General features: G+C 45.1%; 1 protein-coding gene across 1 annotated transcript in view; it reads right to left on the bottom strand.

Moving 5' to 3' along the window:
* Positions 1 to 17,678, bottom strand: part of LOC112962778 (acid-sensing ion channel 2) — a 508,910-nt gene extending 491,232 nt beyond the window's left edge. The window contains exon 1 of the mRNA XM_026059248.1: positions 17,115 to 17,678. Coding sequence (XP_025915033.1) covers positions 17,115 to 17,678 — 564 coding nt within the window. The remainder of the gene's footprint in view (positions 1 to 17,114) is intronic.
* Positions 17,679 to 17,920: the final 242 nt, after the last annotated feature.

Here is a 17,920-nt window from a genome sequence, read left to right as displayed (position 1 = left end):
CAGCTCCTTGGCATAGGCTCCAAAATGCTGTCATAGATGTAACTGCACAAACTAACAGAAACCTCCTCTGTGGAGCTGAACTTGCACCACTCCATGGGGCTCATGCAGATGAATTTGGTTTCTGAAGAGGGGAAAAAACTTTTTCACTGCACTCTGAGGTCTTAAACATTATTATTCCGTGCTGAATGCGGGTTAAGGGAGGAAAACAGTGGTACATTTCCCTTTGGCTCTTTTGCAGCTCTTATAAAGGCGTATAAAAACAATAATGATCCACTCCAGCACTTGGAGCAGTCAAGCAATGATGAATGAGCCCCAGTAAAACATTTTTGTCTTTGCCAAGGGCACTCTGGATTATGCTTGAACCTGTTTTAACCTCAGCACTTAACCTTCTTTTCCACAAAGTTGCCACTGCATGGCAACAACCATGATGGAGCTCAAAATAACAAGGCGAAGGAATGGATCCCTGAGAGGYGAGGAATATTTGTTTCCTAGCTGGGTTTGCATTTTTAAGAAATGCAATTTATTCGCTTGCTAAATCCCAGAGTTTTAAAGAGATAGGAAGATAATTCTATGTTACTAGTTAGGGAAGAAGGAAACCTATGAATTTCAGCATGGAAATATGTTTTTGATGACAGTCTAGCGTGAAAAGTATCAAGAAAGGATAGAGCTAAGCATTATTTCCAGCAACTGAGGCTCTGACCTTCAAGGTGTTAAAAGTTTCTCACCCCCTCAAACTCAAATACTTTCTTGGAGTCAAGGAGAAGATCACATGGGAATCTGAGCAGGTAGTTAAAGTTGTATCTCCCAGCCCTGAGGTTATCAGCTCAAACCATTAGGCACACTTCTCCTCTCACTCTTCCATGGCCATCTGTGCAATACAATTTGCAGAGATCCCAAAATGAACCAGTATCAAAAGATAAGAGGCTGGTTTACCAGACCATTTTAAATGCACTCATGTGATGCTGTACTTGGGGTAATGTTCGTGCATCTCTGGAAAATATGTTAGCTCGAGGAAGAGCTTTATGGTGATACAGCTATGCTCTGTCTTGTTTTATATTTCTTCTTCCTCCTTGGACTCACACAAAGACTTGCACGGTTCTTCTACTGGTAGCAAGGCTCCCCAGCTCACAGCGCCACCAGTCCACTGTTCACACCCGGTGCAAATTGTTCCAAAGTACCAAAGGCACATATGACAGCTTGCTGGTGCTTGTGAAAAATGAGCTGAACATGTCAGCCCGGGCCCTAGGAAACATCTCCTGTTGCAGGCCTTTGCCTACATCTGGCTCCTGCAGCAACAAGAGTGAACAGAAGAGACAACAGCCTCTCTGATAACAGCCGGCCTCGGCACCCCTCGGCACAGCAGGCTACATCTCTTCCCCCTGTCTCTCCTCGCTTGCTCTGGGAAGGTAGAAGAACTCGGCGTCGAGTGACTGTGAACTGTCTCTCAACTCAGAAATACAACTGCTGGTGCAGCAGGATGCAAGTAACTCCTCTCCAGAGCAACCCGGCTGAATATCCTGGGAACGTGGGTTCCCTCCAGAGCGGCAAGCATCATACCCATTGAGCTGGGGCTGTGGTGCATTACTGCTCTAATACTAGCGACAATAAAATTGTCCTCTGCATCACCACATCATCACAGTCCTTAACAGTTTGGTGAGACAAGAGCCGGCATTTTTGCCTAACATCATACTGACATGGCCTGAGGCAGACCCCTGGTTGCACTCCCAAGAGCTAGAAGGTCTCAAGCTTGGATGTTCCTGAACAGAAAGCCAAGAGAAACTATTGCAAGCGGGACCATGAAATACTGCAGAGAGATGGATTTTCTTAGGCATACAGCTTAGAGGAGAGGCAGACAGAAGGTTTTCTTAGCAAAGAAGCTTGGAGGCTGTTTTCTGTTTTCATTGTGTTTAGCGTGAGGCTTTTTTTGAAAGCATGGCAAGGCTGTTTTGAAAGACAAGTGTGATTACRAGAACATACCTGACTCACACTATTTATCTCTCCTCCTGATAGAAAAAAGCATGGAAGGAACAGAATATACAGGCTAAAATGGCTAACAATAACAGTCTTAATTCACTGACATTTCTTCAGGTTCCCAGACTACTTTGCAAATGGGGAATGTGCACATATCTGATTTACAACAAAATAAATGCACAACTCATTTCCCTATCCCTGGTGACTAAATTGCCCTTGCTAGATCTCTAGAAATGGTTTGCCACATGAATTTACCTGTGGTGGCTACATCTTATTTTAACCCTCTGCAAGGGGTACCATTACAGATTATTTTGAAACATGGGGGGAAAATACACTGCACTTAATTGTACCAACAAACAGCCAATGGCATACAAAATGGAACAGTAATCTTAGGCTTAGAAATACCCCTCCACATTTAACAGCCTTCCAAAATGGAAAGGAGGTAGACCTTTTACTTAGCTTTTGCAGGTGCCTGCAGGCTAAACAGCACCCCTACCTGGGGTTTGCAGAGCTGGGAGTAGCAGTGGATGCTCAGGTACATTGTGTATTTGACTTGCAAATATAGTAAGCAAGGCTATCTAAACACTTTCTGAGCAAAGATATCTGTAGAAAAATCTGTCTGGTTTTAGTTCCTTCCAAATGGAAATGGTAGATATTCTTACGTCTCTGCACAAAATCACAACCCACGTCATTCTCTGAAGCAGATAGAAATGAATCCCCTCCCATATTTAATATTTAATCAATTTTAAAAATAAATGTTTAATGATAAACGTAAAGCAGAGAGACAGTCCTTGCCCCAAGGAGCTGACAAATTTTATCGTCAATCCTAAAAGAGGCGTGCAAACGGTGTGCCGGCGCGATACTACAGAGGCTCACAGATGGGCAGGCGGCTGTTGTGACGCTTCCTACCTGTGCCCTGAGGAGCACAATGCAAATCTGCGGCCAGCTTATACATCTCGAGTCCTGCAGTGCACCACAAGCCGGCTCTGGCTCATGGGAATTACGCAGTCTGAACTAGTTTGTTGGAGGGGGAAAGTGGTCGACTGTGAGCTGGAGCTGAAAGGGAGAGTGTAAAGCTGGGAGTGGACCCTGGCGAGACAAAGCAGGGTCATCCCTGTGTGTGTTTGCGGCTCCTCTCTCAGTCCTCCATTGGCTTTGCGTGGCCACGCTCACATTGTCTTTGGTGATCAGTGCCATGGAGAGCGACCTAGTCCCTAGACCGAGCCGTGCAGGGCAGCTCCCAGCCATACTGCTTGCATTGTGCATGCCATGGTGTGAGATGTCTGCCACTCAGTGCTCCTGCTTCCTAGACAAGGAAATTAGCTTCTGGCTCACTTCAGATGGGAGCCCAAGAGCTAACCATCATGGATGTAACAGGAACAAACTGGGAACCAGAGCTCTGAAGMTGGAACCAGTTTGACCTCAGAGATGCACCCACAAGGGACAAGTTCCTGGGCCCAAACTTTTGCTCTACTTTTACTTCTTATGTCCTGCAGGCATAGTGAAAGGGCACCTTGAGGAAGTCATCTGAGTAGAGATCGTCCCCGGCTGGCGGAGGGCAATATTTCTGCTTGCAGCCTCCAGCATGAAAGATGGAGCAGAGGGCACACCAGGAGCAAGGCTGAAGAGCTCCATTCAGCAGCTGTCTGCCTTTCCCCCCCTCTTTCAGAGACCCATGGGAAACAAAGTGTAAAAGAAGTCATCCCAGGATGATCAGGTACTAATTGGGCTTGCAGAACCCAGCAAAAGGTGTTAAAATGGCTTAAACTCATATTTTTCCTTCTCTTTCCCCAAGTTGAGGAAGGCAGAATCAAACTCATACCATCTGTTTGGGCCTCAAATTAAAATAAAAGGATGTCCCCATTCTCCTAGCCCCTCTTCTGCATTTCCACCTTCTTTCTAAGGGATGGGGTGTACGCAAGTACTGCATAAACAACCCAGYGCAATGAGGCTCTGGTCCCCAAGGAGTCCTCTATATAGTCCACATTGTATATACAGCACTCTATTCCAAAGCTAAACTACAATAATAAATCAACACAAGCTTGGACAACGTGGTGGTTAACAAGTCAGGCTGCAGTACCCGTACCCCCAGTAGAAACTACAATGATAACCCAGCAGCTTGATTCATGTGTATATAAGTAGATATATGCATGTGAATGTTCGGTTACCTACACAGTCAGCAGAGCAGAGCCTCCTCAGCAAGGATGCAGCTGCTGGGTTTTTTTTGCCTTTGTAACACATCCAGAGCTTTGTGCAAAAACACATCATGAACCCACTAAATCTCGCTCATGTGATGCTGGGATGAGAAGCTGTGACTTTCATCTCTGAAGACTCTGGCCTCTATGATTATTGTTGCAAATGCATGGGAGGAAATGCATGATTTACATACTTGATGAGAAGCAAAGCCACTATAAAATCAGTTGTTCTTGAAACAGCAGAATTAATGAAGCTTGTTTTCCTGAGGCTGTGTGTATTTTGTTTCCTCCCTCTGCCCCAGGTCCCCTAAGGACTCCCTCCCAGGCAAAAGCAGAACACGCCAGAACTAGCTAACATCCACATCCATGTATCTATTTTCACATGCACACACATTTACCTCTGGGTTGTTTCTCCATTTCCCACAGGTAGTACAGCCCCATGCATGCTGACTTTCTCATCATTGTGCTGTCTGTGCTCTCAGGGGAGTGTAATCTGGCTTGTTATTGCCAGGCTGCTTTAGGAGAAAGTGGGGCACATTTGATGGACAGCTAGTTGCTGTAAAACAAAAGGTATAATATCACTGTTGTCCCTTCTTTTTCCTCAGTGGACATGAGTTTGGGTGTCAGTCTCTCAGGTGCCAGTTTTCATGCAACTTGTAGAAATCTCAGTCTTTGAGACTTCTATGGCTCTTTCAAACTGAATCAAAATTAGCTGATGCTTTTCAAAGTCCTTGAAGGAAGGAGAGATGAAAGGCAATTGCTGAAACCTTCTATTATCAGGAAATAAGACTAAAGATGAACTATCTCCAGAAAGCTCAGAGGATGGTCTTTCAGAAGGTACCTTGCACTGAAACATGTCCTTTGAAAGACATGTGTGCTCATTTGAAAGCAGAGCATGCTTCCTTCTTCAAAGAAAGCCACATAGGCATTTCAGACATCTGAGATGTGCCGCATATAAGCACGTAACTCAGAGCTCACCTTTACTAATAGTGTGACGCCACCTTTTGCCCCCCCAAACCATGTAAAATAGAGCTTGGGATGCACCTGACCTACTAGTCACAAATTACAAGCCTTCACGTAGAGGCTCCAAGTTGTGGAAAGTCCCACAGCTCTGGGTGACTCTTTCTATTGCTTAATTTAGAACTAGTTGAAAATCAGAACATCATTTTAATGAGACATCCCAGGGTTTTATCATTTAGTTTTGCTCTGAGATTTTTTTAAAAATTAATTTAACGGAAAATAGAAATGCTTTGAGACAAAAGGCTTTCATTTTTCTCATGGGAAATCTCATCTCAGTCAGTGTAACTTTAGGAAAGCAATTTTTTGCTTCCAGACAGCATTTTCTGATGGAAAGTTTTCAATGGAAACATTCAGACCAATTCCAGGCTCATCAGTCTTTGTTTCCAAAACCCATGCTTGCTTCTGATGCAAATTTGTTTTTCTTCAAGCCAACCTCGAGGCACAGCTTCTTCTCCATGTCACAAACATAGTTTTCTCCCATTTCTGTCTCACCTTCCCTCTTCCCCTGTTGCTCTCCCCTTTTCCTTTTTTTCCTCATTTCATCTGCCACTTCAAACCCTGCCATGCACAACCCCTCCAGATACACCACAAAGATTGAGAACAGGGAGCTGACAACCACAGCTCAACCTGACACAACATGTCAACAGACCCAGAAATGAAACACAAGTTTCTGAACACTAGCACAGCCAGCAGAGAAGTGATTTTTTAGAAACTTCCCATCCTATTTGCATCAGTACCAAGAAGACCATTGTGCAGTTTTCTAGTATCATGCACAAACTCCATAGAAAAACCATTTTTCCTCCTCAATCTGTTTTCCCCTGGAGAGATGCACATGCATAAAGACAACATCATAGGCCTGATTTCCTCTAAGGATCTTTTTGTACTACCAAGTGATAACGAGAAGAGAATTTTTTCCAGGGAAGGATGCAATCATCAGGGCTAATAGCCTAACCTTGCTCTCATTAAAGTCTTTGGTTAGGCAGACTCCACTGGGATCCAATAGCAATAGGACTGGCTTGTCAGCCTGGGACTCTCTTTCTCCCACAGCTCTTCCTAAATGGCTGTCTATACTGTTCCATCTTCACACAGACGGCATTCCTCCGCTGTCACATTGTTTTTGTTCCTGTAATTACGTGCACCTTGCAAAGGACTCATTCCAGGTAGTGTAGAGCAGCAAACAGCACTCGTGCTAATTCAATTGCAATCTGTTGTCATTGCCTTGACAGGAACAAATTCATTTGTTATTCATGTGGATGTCACATGTATTCCAGGAGATGCTCCATCATAATTTAGCATTAGGTAATGGCCACTTAAAGTGTTTTTGGAGCACCTATTAAAGGATTGATGGCTGTGGGATTCATTAAGGGTTGGAGTACAAAAAATGCAGCAGTCAACCAACAGGTATAGGGCTCACATCTGACACACCAACTCTTTCTCTTCATGTGACATCCACGCCTTAGCTGGTCATGTTACTTATGAAAATTGGCCCAACTTTTTGCATGAAGATTCTTTTAGATGGGAAAATTGTTTGAGAGGCAACAACAGTTTTCACAAAACCTCCTTTAGTGGACAGTTTTTGTTTCTTACCATTGAAAAAATGAAGAATCCCTAAACCTGAGATGTTTCAAAGCAAAAATTTAATACATCAAGATCAGGTGATTCCTATAACCAGGCATCACATCTCAGTGAAAGAGGAGATCATGTTCTATGCTGGGGAACATATCCCAAGCAGTGTGTCCAGAGAAAAATGGGAGCCTCTGAAACTGCAATTCCCAGCAGGCTTCGCAGTAACATTTCTGATTCGTATTTTCACATTAAAAAAAAAGAAAAAAAGAACCCTCTCTGATATCCTTATTCAGCTGCCACAGGTCTTTCTAATAGCTGGAAAACTGCAAATGCGTTAACAGTGCAACTAATGCTGCTGTTCTGTGCATCATAGGCAAAGATGGATCGCACATGCTGCTCTTCCAAAATGTAGCAGGTGGCAGTGGAAGGAACATAGCCTCTCTAATGGATGTTTCTATACAGACCATCCATTTTAGTGCCAGGGAGCAGTGGAGCGTGGTCTTGAAAGTTTAGCTACCTAAGGGTTAAGCTCACGTTAATTCCTCCCACTGGTCATTAGCTCTTCTCTGCAATCAATTCAATGGATTTAGTCCTTTTTTGTCCTGCCTATGGCACACTGCAATTATGTTTGTCAAGTGGCATTCCTCAATGGCAGGCAGTTACACGCTTTTCTGTGCTGTACCAGGGCTTCAGCTCATTATTTTCACCTTAAACTGGGGGGAGTAAGTCGCCCTTCATGCTGGCAGAGATTTGGACCCTGGAAATATTATCCTGCCTAAAGTACATGTAGTTAAGTCATAAGAGAGCGTTTGCTTGGGTTTATTTATTCTCATCTCCTTCTCTCAGACATTGAGGTGAGCAAACCATTTGAATTACTGTCATGGGATTCAGCCATCTGTTTGAGGATCAGGAATCATGGTGAAGTCCCTGCATGACTGGCCTCCACTGTGTGAGCGCAGGATTTCAGGGAGCATGGGAAGAGGAGCTGGGTGAAATGTGAAACAAGAAATTGTCTAAATGGATTGTTTTGACTTTCTTCCTTCAGTAATGTCAAAACCTTTGAAAAGGCAATCACTTTTCTAATTTCATGCCCATCTTTATATTACATTAATTTATAAATCAAAGTCTTTAACATCATTGAAACAGCTAAAACACTATCCCACTAAAATTTTTGGCCTTCAACACGTTTTTCTGAGCTATGGAATGAAAACAAACTTAGAACTTTTGGATTCCCTCAGGACAAACTCCATTTCCCAACAAACTCGCACCAGAAGTGAGATCTGACCAAACTCATGACTGACTGAAAAAAAAGCCAATAGGCTTGTCATGAAGCTCACCCTGCTTGGGCAAAGCTTGGAATCACCTTCTCATGAACAGGTCAAACTGATTTGGGCTCAGATCAAGGAAGTACCAAGTGGCCAGACTGAATTTGTCTTGGTCTTTGTTACTTATGATTTTCTTTCCAAATTCCCATCTCTGGGAACCAGTGCAACARAGGAAGAAAAACAGAGGTCAGCAAAGAACTGGTTCATCTGACAGGAGCAAGCAACTGAGCAACTTCTATTGTACTTAAAAACACCTGGATAGCCCTGGTTCCCTCTGTGACTAGCTCTCGTTTGGAAATCTAACCAAATACAGATTAAATCTCCTTTTTTCTATTTCACTGTGAGCAAATGTATGTACATTTTCCATTACCATTCACTTCACTTCACACCTCCCTGACTTAACACACAGGCTAAATCCCTTATTCAACAACAACACCACGAATAAATGATCAAAACAATTCAGCTTTTCTTCAAATAATGGATTATGCTTCAGTTCTAAATATTCACGGTTGGGTAGAAATTGTTTCTTGATCGGCCCTGAGCGTACTAGTGTCAACCTGTTTAAATGACTCACAGTTTCTTTTTACCTCCAAGGGGTACTTTTTCCTTCTGGTACTGGTCTCATAGACTAATCCATGCCAGATGGAGACAGACATGTCCACCTCATCTAGCTACATTTTCCATCTTAGCTTGTTGAGTTTATGGTCCCTAAGAAGTTTCCCCACAGTGATTTGCAGGTCTGGAAATCCCAAAGAGCTTTTAGAAAACCATTCAAGTTATGCACATCCCTAAATAAAGGATACACATTTAAGCATTTAAGGGTTTTTTAATTTGTTCTTGGTTTCAGAGGGGGGGTTTTTGGTTAGCCTCTTAGCAGATGCAGGTCGCAAAATTGCTGCTGACTTTTGTAACCTGCAAATATAGCCACAGTTCATATTTTCCACCATCTGGAAGCAAGGGGAGTACCTATGTTGTGCTCCACACCCAGGTCTCCGAGAGCTGTGCTAATCTTGTAGGCAAGAAGCAGCTTCTCATGGATGGTTTTTTCCAAAGGACTTTTCCTACAGATAGCCACATGACAGGGAGACCCTTCACATGGAGGTTTCGCATCTAGCATGCTGGATTTGTGATCAGAATGACTCATCCAGAGATGCCAACAAGAGGGAAAGGATCTGGCATGAATCAGTCAGCACTGCCACTGGCACCTGGCTCTGCTTGGCACAGGGGTTGTTACTTGTGCCTCTCTCCTCAGATCACTGTATGCCCTGGAGGCACAGGGGCAGCAGGCAAGGAGAACAGAAGATGTTGTCCTCTTAGGTCACCAGAGTTAGGCTGTGTGCTTTGTATCTGCTGCAAACCACTCTGAATTTATCAGTCCTAAAAGGATGATTGGGCCAAATGCTCACTATTTCTTGCTATATAAACTTGGTACAGCCATGATGACAATGTATCTGCCTGATATCCTGTTAGGGCCCACCTTATCACATAGCAATTTATTCCCTTTTAGCACATCCATCCTTACACCACCAGCCTTTGAGACAGGGTAGTTGTAGTGTCTCTTAGAGAGAAGGAATTCAGAAACAGTCCTGCAGGCCTTCCACAGCATGATTCTCGCTACTGTCAGTATCTGCTGCCTCTAGGCTTTTGAGTCTAATTGCTCAAAGGTCCCTGAGGAACCTGGCAAATCAAGGATTCGAACCATGGTCTTCCATATCTCAGCCCAGCACCCTGACCATGCTTCCCCCATGACAGACAAATACATGTAATGCGTAATTCTGCTGAGCCAGCCAAGCGGAGTCTGGCTGGCACACCAGGTATAAATTATTTTAACAAACACTTTTGYGAAGGCGTAGGAGGGACTTGCCGTGCAGAGCTCGCAGACACCGGGCTCTGCCAGAGGAGCCTTAGATGCCTCAGATGACCTCGCTGGCCCTGCTGCTGTGCAGCCGGCTGCTCTCCTCAGAAGCTGCAAGGCACATTTTCTCAGTCAAGAGGAGGTGAATGCTGCATCTGAGAGTTTTTTCTGGGAATCTCAGATGTCTCCTTTCAAAGCAAGCAGGGATGGTATCAGGAGATGGAAAAAGACAGGAGCTCACTCAAAGAAACAATGACAGATTCATTAAGGAATCAGAGCTCTGAACACCTCAGATGCTTGATGCAGAAACAGTGATCAACAGCAGTGCTTTTTAGGGCAATCTTTTTCAGAAATGTGAACTCTAACTTATATGCAAGGATTTAGAAGCTCATGGAAGGGAAGATAACTACCTTCCAAAACTGCCTCTCTTTCCTGATACTTTCAATGAAGCCTGAGGGTGAGCTGAACATGAAAAAAATGAGAACGCCCAACAGCAAATGGGTACAAAAGCAAGCAGGAATGCATCCAGTTTTTATTATAGGGTCATAGAATAAATCATGCTGGAAGAGACCTCAGGAGATCCATCTAGGCCAACACTGAAATCAGACCTGTTTTTTCCTTTAATCAAGTAAGAACTTCTCCTGTGTCAGTTTACGACCACTGTTTTTGATTTGTGACTACTGCATTCCACAAAGATCATGGAAATTGAACCATGATGGTCAGGTCATTGCGAGGAACATTTAGAGTAAACTCATACAATGTTTTCACAGCAGCCATCACATCATATATTTTCAAACGTGGCACCATTGCACTTGGTCAGATAAGCACAAAGATTCTGTGAACAGGAACATCTGGAAGGTTATTTATTATTTGTCATGAAGTCTCCAAGAGGRACGCGCATAAAGTGTTTGGAAGAAGGTCAGAACAAACTATGTAGTTCCTATTTGCCTATCCATAGGGAAACCATGCTGGATTTTTTTTAATATGTTCCTGGTCTTTCCTGACCTTCACTTAGAGTTTCTGGCATGACTAGATTTACGTTCACTTCATACAGAAATAGTATAAGTACATTTAAATGCTTCCTGTGATTTTACCCTTCCTCCACTTCAGACGGCTAACTATTCCCAGGAGGCCTCAGTCCCAGACCAGTTGTCAGGGAGACCCTGTGAGATGAACTCTGTTAGTCACAGAGAGCCACAGGCTAAGGAGACAATAGGACACAGTAACTGAAAGATATTCATCATTCTTGTTCTATAATTTTCACAACCCTGCCTCTTAACAGCTTTCCAACGCCTTTGTTCTCACTGTCTCTGGGAGAAAGACAAGGGCAATTTCTCCCCATTTTTCATGTAGGACAGCTGAGGTGCAGGAAGACAGACTTAGATATTTCCAATGCATAGGGAATCCCCATTAATTTCCAAAAAGAGTCTATAAAAACTCTGCAGCCCTCACAAACAGCTCCTCTGTCCTTGCAACTCTGATGACATCCTTCTTCCCCAAGTTTTCTTCCTCATCTGAGAGCATCGGTCTCTACCCACTCTCAAGGCTGGCATTTGCATTTTGCTTAAGCTCCAGATGCCATTTTGAGTGTGAGTTCTTTGGCAGGTGTGGTACGAACTGGGAGCGGAGGAGCTGTCTTTCAGCAGCCTGATGAATAATTGTGGTGAAGGGAAATCACTTAAAAGACAAGAGCAATTCTTGCTCTCCCTCAAACTAAGTGGCTGGGTACGCAGTGTAAGCCAAGGCCATAAGCAAGGGAGAGCTGAGCCCACAGCTGGCTCTTAAACAGAGAATTGTTTTGACTTTCCTCCTCCAGGGCCCTCGCTGTATCTCATCTCCCTTTGCACTCGCAACCCTCTGATCTCCAGCTGTATCTGATACTTCAGCTGTGCTCATTTCTGAAGCATCTCAAGTCTTTAGATTACTTCCCATCTCAAACTGCTAGTGAGGGAGGGAAGTGTCCTCAGTCAAGAAACAGCTCAAACTGGAGAAAAACACAGACCTTTTTAAAGAAAAACAAGGAGGAGTTTACTGCTGTGCTGCTCAGGTCTTGAGTCAGACCAACACCTCTAACATGGTTCACCCACATCCTAACTAAATGACCTACAACCAGATTTCTGAATTGCCTTCCTGTGGGAGTTGTTTCATCCAGTGTAAATGCTTTTAATATTAAAGGACTTGAATTTGTGTTTACCATAAAAAGACCCCAATGATGTTCTACAGCCTTCTCTTCTTTTGATTTTAATCCCAAAATCCATTCTGGACCCAAGAAGCTTTCTTAATGAACAGATGTTCATCACAACTCTCATGAAAATTTTGGGTGAATTTTAAAGCATTATCCTACTACTGAGTAATAAAAAAAGGGAATACAAACCCAATCATTATACAGCTAGATGTTTGAGAGACAGAGAAACTTAGTCAAGGCAAACCTTGGGTAGAATAAGGGCCTGCATTTCTCAAGGACATGGTTAACACATCCACCAGACATCTGTGACCCAGGTGCAATCCACATCCCTTTAGACATTCAGCTGAGGCACATAAGGAACGTCGAACCCCACACTCCCTCCTTTGCCTATGCAACAAAATTCAGTGATGTGTACAAACTGAAGACTGACAAAGCTGCATAAAGATTTGCTCTCTGCTCTAGAGGCAAAACCCATCTATTTGTGTGAAAGATAACACAAAATCCCAGATCTCATTATGGCATCTGTAACAGATTCTGAGGCAAAGTTTTCAAAACAGCCACAATTGATAGAAAGAAAAAATATAAAAGAGGTAATGTTTGTCCAAATGAAAGAACCACCATTCTGGAGCTTTTATATTGAGGAAAGTTGAAGTTGTGTAATAGAAGATGAGAATGGACCAATCAGACTAAAAAGCAACAGCTATTTATTAGATACTGCACTCGTGGACACACTAGAGAGAACAGGAGAAAAAAGTAATGCATGGGGAAAGACAGATTGAGAGATACTTGTGTCTCAAAATAGAAGTATTTACATGAGGTGCTCTCCATTATGTGGACACTGTCTACTGGTAAGAATGTGTATTGAAAATAAATGAGTTATATCCTTAGATTGTCATGGCCACTGAAAATAAATAGACATCCAGCAACGAAGGCATAGCAGACACAAGCTAAGTTATTGTGTTACCGCTGAATGAATTGGATGTGCGAGGAAGCACATACTATACATTCCTTTTAGCAAATGACATGACAGAAAAAAGTGCTCACACACCAAAATGCACCCCACTGCCATCCTCTTGAAAACACCAGGCAAGGCTTGGCTGCTGGGCTAATGTCCTCAGCAAGGTGGCACTGAGATATCTCATTCCCCCTGCTGCTCATGGTCTCCATCACTCAGATTATCCCCTTAGTCATCCCTTCTTTTGCACCAGACTTGTCTCCCCTGTTACTGCACACATTTGCTGTGCTATACACAAAAAACCCCTGCAAGACTCCCTTTGCCATTGCTCTGTTCATCCCAGGCTGGAACAGCAAAGGAGCATGAGTCAAGACAACAGGACCAGGAAAGAGGCTTTGTCCAGCACACCCACAGAGATACCCTGGAAATCACAGCTGTGTGTCCGGGGCTGACAAACCACAGCTGTGCCATGGTCAACATCAGCAGTAGAATGGGAAGATCTTAATGTCACAAGGCTGCTCGAGCAGCATGAGCACAGCTCCTCTAGAAAAATGCCATCTCTGAGGTCATTTTTCAACTGAGACCTCCTGGGAGGAGCAATGCACRCAAAAAAGGAGGGGATTTCCTTGGCTGCTGCTGCTATCAGGCTTCCCTACTCCAAATGCTCTAAGGGAATGGGTTTGCTAAAGTGTGTTCTGCCAATCTGCTGTTCTTTGTTACTTTACCCACAGCAGAGGTCTGCATTATCTTATCTGCTGTTCAATGCATTTCAATGCCAGCTTAGGAATTAGCACATACTCTCCTAAGTCCTTGCCATTCCCTTTGGATGGCTCCTTGCAGCAGAGCTGAGAGGACTCACCCCTCTAAGCAGACCATAATATGGGTAACCATTGTCTGAAAGACATTATTCTGAAGAGAAGAAACAGAGAGTGTAAGGAAAGCACAGCTCAAATCCTGTTAATAAATCAGTGACAGAGAAACGAAGAGGAGAAGTGGAGGAGGAAGACGGGTAAAGTCATGTTTTCTCGTGTGTCAGGAGACTGCCATTACAGCTCCCATTTTCCCACGCAGCACAAACAAGGTGTGCTTTGTTACAGCTTTGAGCTGGAGACACACTGCACACAACACGCACATATACACCACAAGTGACAACTAACCAGTGGGCAATCCTACACCAAGTTCAGTTAAGTGTTAAGAGTTAAGTGTTTTGATGCAGCTTCCTACTGCAACGCTCCTGCCTTTTCTGCTCCCAGGTGCATGAATCTGGGGAGTTTAAAAAGAGAACTGGAGTCCTTCAGCATGATGACATGTTACAAAACTGCTCTGAGCTCTACCTCATGTTTCCTAACGGGATGGTAAAGAAATCAAACTTCGGTGATGGTGCTTCTCTCCTTTGCCAGCCAGTAATGCAGTGGAATAGAGGGATGGGATGTCACACAGCCTATATGCAAAGCTGCAACAGGTCCTTGATGATTAAATGCAAAATTCATCCAGAACTTGAGGTTCTGATTCAACATGGAGGCAGTTCAAAGGCATTTACATCAGGCACCCTGTGGAAAGACCTACTCAACTTTCAAACAGACATTTTTTGCTGCCTGCTGTCTCTTAGAGGTAAAGTCTGGATGGAGAACAGGACTGTTGAGTTGCTTTTGAGTACCGCTCCCTGGATTTCGTTAACCTGAGGGAATGCCTGGAGTCTGTAAGACTGAAACACCTGCATGTGCCTCAAATGACTGTGTTCGGCACAGAAAGCAAGACTATGAAGCTGTTGTGTTCTGGATCATCTAGGAGCTGCTTGGCAGAATGGATTGAAGTATTTCACTGCATTTCAGATACATCTGGGCTGAAAAAGGATCAGGATGTCCCTTCTGGGAACAGTCCAACAGACTGTAGCTCACCGCAAAGAACCTCCAAGCCTTGTTTCTGAAATGCTGGAGCACTTTGACAAGGACARGCATTGTCAGTGCATAGTACCCCAKCCTCTTCTAGCTGGCCCTAACMTGATTTAGCAGAGCAAGGATTTRTAAGGCAGCCTGAGAAAGTTTTGTTTTTCTGGAAGCTAGTGTCCCCCATGGAAAAATCATTGTGTCAGAATGCAGCTATCAACAACTACATGGCCACAGAGATTACACCCCACTGTGTCCCAGGGAGGCTGCCAAGAGCTCCCATCTCAGCTGAAAACAGGACCTCGTTTTTAAGTCATGCAGATGTTTTGAACATGCTGCTTGCTTGCTGGGTTTGAGGCTTTTGCTGTTGGCTGGTATCTATTGCATTGTACAAGACTGAGAAAACTACGGACAGAATTCCTCCAGCTCCCCACTCCCTTGCTATGGTGAGGGGAGGGTCTGTCCATCCTGTTGGCATCTGTCCTCATTCCCTCAACTCTTCTGTCCCCTGGACTCTTGCATCTGTGTCTCCTTTTCTATCCCATTCTCCAGGTYTAGTCATGCATGGCTATTCTTTGGCAACCTCTTTGCTTAATGTCTGTCTTGATACCTTCCTATGACTTTAGTGACCCAAGCTTTTCTCAGATCTGCCCAAGGAGCAGAAGGAAAGGAGCAGTCTGCCTGGATGGGCAGGACGGGTAGGGCGTAAGGGGCATTGTCAGACCATAACTGAGACATAAAATGRAAGAGAGCACAGTCCATGCAGTGGCAATGACTTTGTAGCATGAGTCAGTTGGACTTATAAGCTGGGAGATCCAGAAGCAGCAGAGACACAAAATATTCCCTCCTCCTAGAGACAGACAAAAATCCTGGTGACAAACTAGAGCATCACGAAAGCCGCTATGGCACCTGTCTGTTTGCAGAACAGTGAGCAGTGAAAAGCACAAGCAGCGCTGGTCCCAGAGAAACACCCGGCTGAAAGCTGTCRCCGTTACTGACTCCTGGATTACCAGATCCCCCAACCTGCTGAATCAATGAAAAGGGACTGGCCAGCATGGCCTGAGAACAAAGTACAGGCTTAGCCCAGACCCCAGCACACGCTGACAGCTCTGCTGAGGTGGGAATCAAACCACACGCTTGGGGAGAGCAGACCCCTCTGGTCCTTCCCCCTCCTCCGGTCCTTCCCCAGCATGGCACCGTCACCTCCCACCCGACACCACACGGGGACACGCCATCCCTCCCACCCTGCTGCCACCCTGCTCCCAGCATTGCAGTCTGCAGGTGTCGTTACTTCTTCTAGGCAACCTATTTTTTATTTTTATTTTAAGCTGATACTTTTTGCCAGCCAAACTGCACAGGCCAGCCCGTACTGCCATCAGGGTGTCATCCAGAATCGGTACAGCGAGCAGTGCTTGCTTCCCTCAGGACCTCCAGCTACACAACTCACTCTACCTCCCTGCCAGCCTGAGAACAGACTGGGATCAGACCAGAGCCTGATTTCTTTTCTTCTTTTCCCTCGCTCTCACTCTAACATAGCACCAGGAAAGGACCCAGCTGTCGCCCACATTGCACAGCAGACTGGGATTTATGACCACAAGAAACAAGCAGAAATATTTCCCTTCCAGTTAGATCGTAAGCCACAATTTCAACAAGGCTACAAACACCCAGGGAAATACCACTGGATAATGGACAGAGCTCAGCTCATCCCCAAAACATCTGCCTTTCTCAATGGACTCTATCCAGCCCTCTCTTTAGCTGGCTAATGTTCACTGACCATAGCAAGAGACCTTCACACACCCTCCTTTGCTCAGCGCTCCAGCAGAACCCATCTGGCACCCAGGTCTGACACCAAGCAGCCTCCTAGGAAGCGTGGGCCTGTCTGASAGAGGGCTGCTCCTGCCTGCAAGCCCACTGCAGGGCTGGTTCCCGCCTGTGGCTGTGGAGCGGCGCATAAAGGACTCCAGCAAACAAACTTCAACTCAACAGGCTGCTTCCTCCTTCTCTGCCATGTCAGAGCCTAGCAGACACCATTCACTCATCGCACCATGCCCGGGCAGGTTGGYCAGTGACCTCAAATGCTGCCTTGGTCCTGCAACACCACCACTGTCTGCACACCCAGAGAAGAGAACAGGAGCAGGATGTCTGCTTATACTCACAGTTTTGAAGTCCTCATGGCTACACTCTTGGCCTTTGAATTTGCAGTACAGCATCATATCCTTCAGGTCATGGCCAACCCGTGCCAGGAACTCCTGCATGTTGAAAACTTTCGGTTTATATTGCTTAAAGTTGGCCTTTTCCTGGAGAATGGCTAAGACAGCCGGGTCAGCCAGGTGGGGGTTGGGGATCTGTAGGTTGACATCGAGCAAAGCCAGGAGCTCTCCAGCATGGTACAGGTCATTGGTGGTGAGCCGGGAGAAGCGAAACTCATTGAGGTTACAGATGGTGACAGCAGGGAAGACCAGGCTGTTTGCGACTACCTCATCCACTTTGGTCACATGCTGGTAGGAGAAGTAGAAAGCCACCCGGTCTGAGCTCTCCACCAGGAGGAGACCCAGCGAGCCCACGAAGGCCAAGGTCCAGAGCAGGCGCCGGATGGTCACTGGCCCGTAGACGAAGACGTGACGGATCCCATGGAGCGTGGAGGTGTTGGCAAAAATCTGGATGCTGGAAGGCTGCAGGCTGCCCATGCTGCCCTCGCTGGTGCTGTCCTTCAGATCCATGAGGGATAGTTGGTTAAATCCTGGCAGTGCTTTTTGGGTCAGTCTCCAGCAAGCACTGGGGTCTGGATCTCTCCCCTCCCCTCCCTTCCCCTCTTGAAAGTAATTAAACCCTTATAGGGGAGGGAGAGAGAAGGAGAGTCTCAGGCTAGCTGCTGCAAGTTTATCCTACAAGCTCAGCAGTAGCTTCGTGGGGGTAAATATTTATATAAAATCCATTCAAACTCTAGCTCTTGATTTCCTCG

Source organism: Apteryx rowi, unplaced genomic scaffold (assembly GCF_003343035.1).
Source record: "Apteryx rowi isolate R43461 unplaced genomic scaffold, aptRow1 scaffold_154, whole genome shotgun sequence".
Classification (NCBI taxonomy): Eukaryota; Metazoa; Chordata; class Aves; order Apterygiformes; family Apterygidae; genus Apteryx; species Apteryx rowi.
This window is presented reverse-complemented; position numbering and strand designations above follow the sequence as displayed.